The following is a 5,284-nucleotide window of genomic DNA, read 5'->3' as shown; positions in this document are numbered from 1 at the left end:
AAGAAAGAAATAAACAACATTCTGAAACAGAAATCTGAATTTCTAATTCATAGAACGAGACAGCGCCATTACTATAAGCGTACCTATGTTCCTCCCTACATCGTAGATTTAACACAGAACCGTAAATCAGACATAACACTGTCAGTAACACTTTACAATCAACCCAGTGTCTTTAACATAGTACAGTCCGTGTCAAAGACAGAAGCAGATCCAGTTGATAGCCGAGTCCAGACCCCCTATATGAGCCCAAATCCCTACACAGACTCAATTTATCATCCTGCACAGACATAATCAGGCGGCTTGTTAGTATGGTGGAGGAGTGCTGTAACAGTGTTTGATTTCTATAGCCGACACCTTTCTGGAGGCCTCCTCTAACCACAGTGTCAGATTGGATCCCAGCGAGATCCATGTGTCCTTGGGCGAGACACGGACACCCCCTACCTGCTCTCTCACAAGTCTCTGTCTGTGACAGAGAGAGCCCAATGTCTCCACAGGAAATGGAAAATATATGCAAACTAAAAATGTTCCACCACACACACACACACACACACACACACACACACACAGCTTGACACCTTAATTTAGGTTGAACATATTTAGACCAAAGATTGGCGTGCGTGCGTGCGTGCGTGCGTGCGTGCGTGCGTGCGTGCGTGCGTGCGTGCGTGCGTGGTCAAGGAGGTATTTTTCTTTTGTGGCTTTTCGTGTTTCTTTTGTTTATCGCTATGATTTGTAGCCTTATCCCCAAATAAGATGCGTCCCCTGGATACGTGGGTAGCGAATTCACAGCATAATTTCAGATTTGAAAACTTAGGATTCATACCTAGCAACATCACTGCTGGCTAGCTACTATTTGCAGGTTCAAATGGGATGTCAGCTTTGCATATAACAAAACAAGTATGTGATTTAAGCCCCCCACCCCCTCAATCTCCCTCTCTCACCCTCTCTCCCCCCTGAAGTATCTGGGGATGTACCTGGATATTAATACTCCTGCCAGTGTTAAGCGACTAATTGTAGTTGGGTAAGAGAATGATATGTGATAGCATACTTTACAATTGTAATTGAAAATAAAGAATCACTCCATATGTCACTGTAGTGTATACAGATGTACTGTTTGTTTTTTTTAAATCTGATTTCCTAATATTTTTCTGATCCATTGATTCACTGGGGTTTCCAAGCTGCTAGCTGTTCTTGAACGTGATGCTCTAATACCTGCTAGTATCTGCTAGCGGATCAACGGCCAAGCGCCTGATGTCCTTCCCCTTCCTCTCTCTGTGTTCCCATCCTCAAACTCTGTTTGCTTCAGGAAACAACATAATGTTAAGTTTTGAAGAAAGTTTGCATTGTGCAACAAGACAGGCCCGCTCGGTTCTTTTAGGGAATGATTGTAAAGATTTTACAAAGAATGTTGTTTACGTGTTTTTCTCCAATCCCAGAATGCATCTGTGGTGTAGCCAGAATTTACTCCACAGTGCTGTGGAGAAAAATAAGCTAATGCTAGCAAGTAACAGAACATAAGTAAGAAGTGTAAAACAGCTTGTATTGCTCCCCTCAGGGAAATTGTTAAGTAGCAGTAGCTCACAGTTCAATTTAAGGTGAACAAACGCATATCTCTGTGAGATAAATGTAAGCGTTATTAAATGGTAACATATTACGCTGAAGAAGACTGGTTTTAAATAAGAAAAAAGAAAACTATTGAAAGTAAAAGTTCTTTTTTGGGCAAATGAAAAGGGCAACAGGTATTTCTCCTAGGCCTCAACAATGTGAGGTAAATCCATGTGTAATAATATTGCAATGAAAATATGACGTACCATAAATGAGTCAATATTAAAGTGTGAATATTAGCTATGAACTCAATTAAGTGGGCATATTAGCTATGAATCAATATTAAAGTGTTCATATCAGCTATGAATCAATATTAAAGTGTTCATGCATATGAATCAATATAAAGTGTCATATTAGCTATGAATCAATATTAAAGTGTTCTATCTAGCTATGAATCAATATTAAAGTGTTATATAGCTATGAATCAATATAAAGTGTGCATATTTGCTATGAATCAAATTAAGTGTTCATATTAGCTATGAATCAAATAAAGTGTGCAATTAGTTATGAATCCATATTAAAGTGTGCAATTAGCTATGAATCATATTAAAGGTGCATATTAGCTATGAATCAATATTAAGTGTCATATTAGCTATGAATCAATATTAAGTGTGCATATTTGCTATGAATCAATATTAAAGTGTTCTATTAGCTATGAATCAATATAAAGTGTGCAATTAGCTAGAATCAATATTAAAGTGTGCATATTAGCTATGAATCAATATTAAAGTGTGCACATTAGCTATGAATCAATATTAAAGTGTTCATATTAGCTATGAATCAATATTAAAGTGTGCATATTAGCTATGAATCAATATTAAAGTGTGCATATTAGCTATGAATCAATATTAAAGTGTGCATATTAGCTATGAATCAATATTAAAGTGTGCATATTAGCTATGAATCAATATTAAAGTGTTCATATTAGCTATGAATCAATATCAAAGTGTGCATATTAGCTATGAATCAATATTAAAGTGTTCATATAAGCTATACATTTTCTTTTGTCATACTGGTTGTCTCAAAATTCAGAACTGGATTCAAATTGAATATTTTAAATATGACTAAATATTGTCTGTAATAGCAAAGTCACTATACTTGCATGAGACTTCCCCCTTCTGGTCTTCATATCCCCGCCTCTGCTCAATTAGTTTTGACAAAATGCGACATGACAAAAGATTGGATTTGAATTTAAACACTCCAGAAGAACCAATGTTGACACCACATGGTGCTATTTCATTTTGAGATTAATTTCCACGGCAATTGCAGGTGTTTGGCACAATAGACAGGACACTTGTTCAGGTGCGTCTGTTTAACCATAAAATTACCTAAAACTTTACCACAATTCATTATTTATTCGACAAATAACGTTTCCATCAGCATTTATCGCATAAGCCGTATACTGATCAAGACAAAATCCGGTGAGACAGAATGTATGAACTGTAAGTCAATATTCATAAAATTCAATCGAATTTTACTGTTTCCTAAAGCCATTTTTCATTCAATATCACTTAATTTGCATAAAAACGTGTGCATGGAAACATAGGTCCTGTCTCCACCCCGGCATCTCTGATCTGCTCTCCGTCAATCAGGACTTTTTTTACTGAGTTATATAGCATCAAATAACTAATAAAGACCTAGTCTTGATCAATGATAATCTCCGGGGTGTCCCTTGCCGTGCAAAACTCAGTTCGTTTTGGGAAACAACAACATACTTTGAGCTGAAATTGGCAATTTTTTAAGAAAATGTGGAGCGTTTACAAAGAACATGTTTAGGACATTTGCTCTCTAACTGGGACATTTTGGGACCAATTGGTGGGGTTGCTGTGGACCAAGTACACATTGAGATCCACTTAGGTTTAAACATGTATCTAGCTAATTTAAATAGGCTACATTACTGTGTTATGTAAACAACTTCATTTAATATTGTATGTGCTGTTTTCTTTTGCAGGGGGAAAATGTTCCACCTTCCTGAGACTATTTAGCAGAGACGCCGTCGCTGCGCCCCAGACGACTGTGATTGGTTTAAAGAAATGCAAAACAACCCAGAGCGTTTTTAACTCCTATCCCAGAATGTATGAGCGGTGTAGGCGGACCTTACGCCACAGAGCTGTGGCGAGAGCTGGCAATGCAAGCGAGATGTGAACTAACCACAGATAGAATTATTATAGGGGAAATACAATGGAAATGGATATTATAGCTCAGACACTATCAGTATAGTAGAAGTGGAATACCTGTTAATAACATCAGTGAAATGATAATCAGTCTTCTAAAAGGTAATAGCAATATTTACTGCAAACAGTGAATCATTAGGTTACCCTGGAAGTCAACTTGTCACTATGTGATTGTAATATAATTTCCCCTTGCGAGATTAATAAAGTATGTCTTCTCCTTCTTTAACTGACTGCTTGGCAGGCATTGCTTTATTTCATCCACACAAGCTGTTGGCATCAGAACCTTTAGCTTCAGACCACCAGCCTGTGTGTGTGTGTGTGTGTGTGTGTGTGTGTGTGTGTGTGTGTGTGTGTGTGTGTGTGTGTGTGTGTGTGTGTGTGTGTGTGTGTGTGTGCGCTAATGAGAGGTAGATCAATGGACCACAGCATCACTGCGAAGAGAGCAACAGCGGCGTCTACACCTACTGTACTGTGGAGACACACACACACACACACACACACACACACAAACACACACACACACACACACACAAACACACACAAACACACAGAGACACTGAGAGTGCCGCGCGTCCGTGACAGCGCGTCGATGTCTCTTTCTACAGCCTATGGTCGGAGTTCGCGTGCACGGTTGATGAGAGTGCACGTACAAGCGCAGAATTATGCCCACGAGCAATTGCTACAAGGCAAGGACTGGCCAATGTGTTACGTTAAAATGAAAAAAATCCCTTCAACAGCATTATGGAAGCATTATGGAAGCGTGGCAGCCTGGCAAACTCCTATATGATTAGTAGGCTAAATATTACATTCAAGCCATAACTGTCTGAAATCAACTGTAAATTAATAATGCTCAGATCTATGTGTGCATATGTGTTTTTGAAAGCCCACAATACCGCTGTCAAGTCAGTACCGTTACATTTCAACTACAGCACTGAACCCAAAGTTGGTCATGTCATACATGAAGCCCCCTGGATTGGAGTCCTACTCACACGTAGTAGACGTCAGCTGGAGGAGCAGGTTCCCATCGGCCGCTGCTGGTCCCCGTGGCTCGGATGAAGCGCCAGTGTCTGCAGCAGCGGCGGCAGGTGGGGGGGGGTTCGGTCCACAGTTAGTCCGGGGAGCGATCAGCATCACACGTTTGTTCCATGGCCCACGTTACATCCTGTCAGCTCACTGCTGCTGGGGGGAAAGCACGGCACTGTGTGCTCGCTCTCACACACACACACGCACGCGCAGACACACGCACGCACACACACAAACACACACGCACACGGCGTTTCACGTTGGTGCTCCCTCCCACTTCGTTTTCACCCTACTCCCTCACTCTCTCGTGACGTCACTGATAGATGCAGCCTTAGATGCTGCATTCACTTCATATGGGCTCTGATTGCAGACAGGACTTCAAAGTAGTTTTAACTCAATCAATAAATGTATTCATTCATTTGTCATGTGAAGTTATATTTACATAAAATGTATGTGTGTATATATATGTATATATATATATA

General features: G+C 39.9%; 1 protein-coding gene across 2 annotated transcripts in view; it reads right to left on the bottom strand.

Moving 5' to 3' along the window:
- Nucleotides 1-4,966, bottom strand: part of gabbr1b (gamma-aminobutyric acid (GABA) B receptor, 1b) — a 165,719-nt gene extending 160,753 nt beyond the window's left edge. The window contains exon 1 of one of the 2 annotated variants that reach the window (XM_032536196.1): nt 4,769-4,966. In XM_032536196.1, the coding sequence (XP_032392087.1) occupies nt 4,769-4,910 (142 nt within the window). In that variant the 5' untranslated portion in view covers nt 4,911-4,966. The remainder of the gene's footprint in view (nt 1-4,768) is intronic. The other variant, XM_032536197.1, reaches the window with a different exon arrangement.
- Between the last annotated feature and the right edge of the window lie 318 nt (nt 4,967-5,284).

The sequence above is a fragment of the Etheostoma spectabile genome, chromosome 14 (genome assembly GCF_008692095.1).
Source record: "Etheostoma spectabile isolate EspeVRDwgs_2016 chromosome 14, UIUC_Espe_1.0, whole genome shotgun sequence".
NCBI classification, from domain to species: domain Eukaryota; kingdom Metazoa; phylum Chordata; class Actinopteri; order Perciformes; family Percidae; genus Etheostoma; species Etheostoma spectabile.
This window is presented reverse-complemented; position numbering and strand designations above follow the sequence as displayed.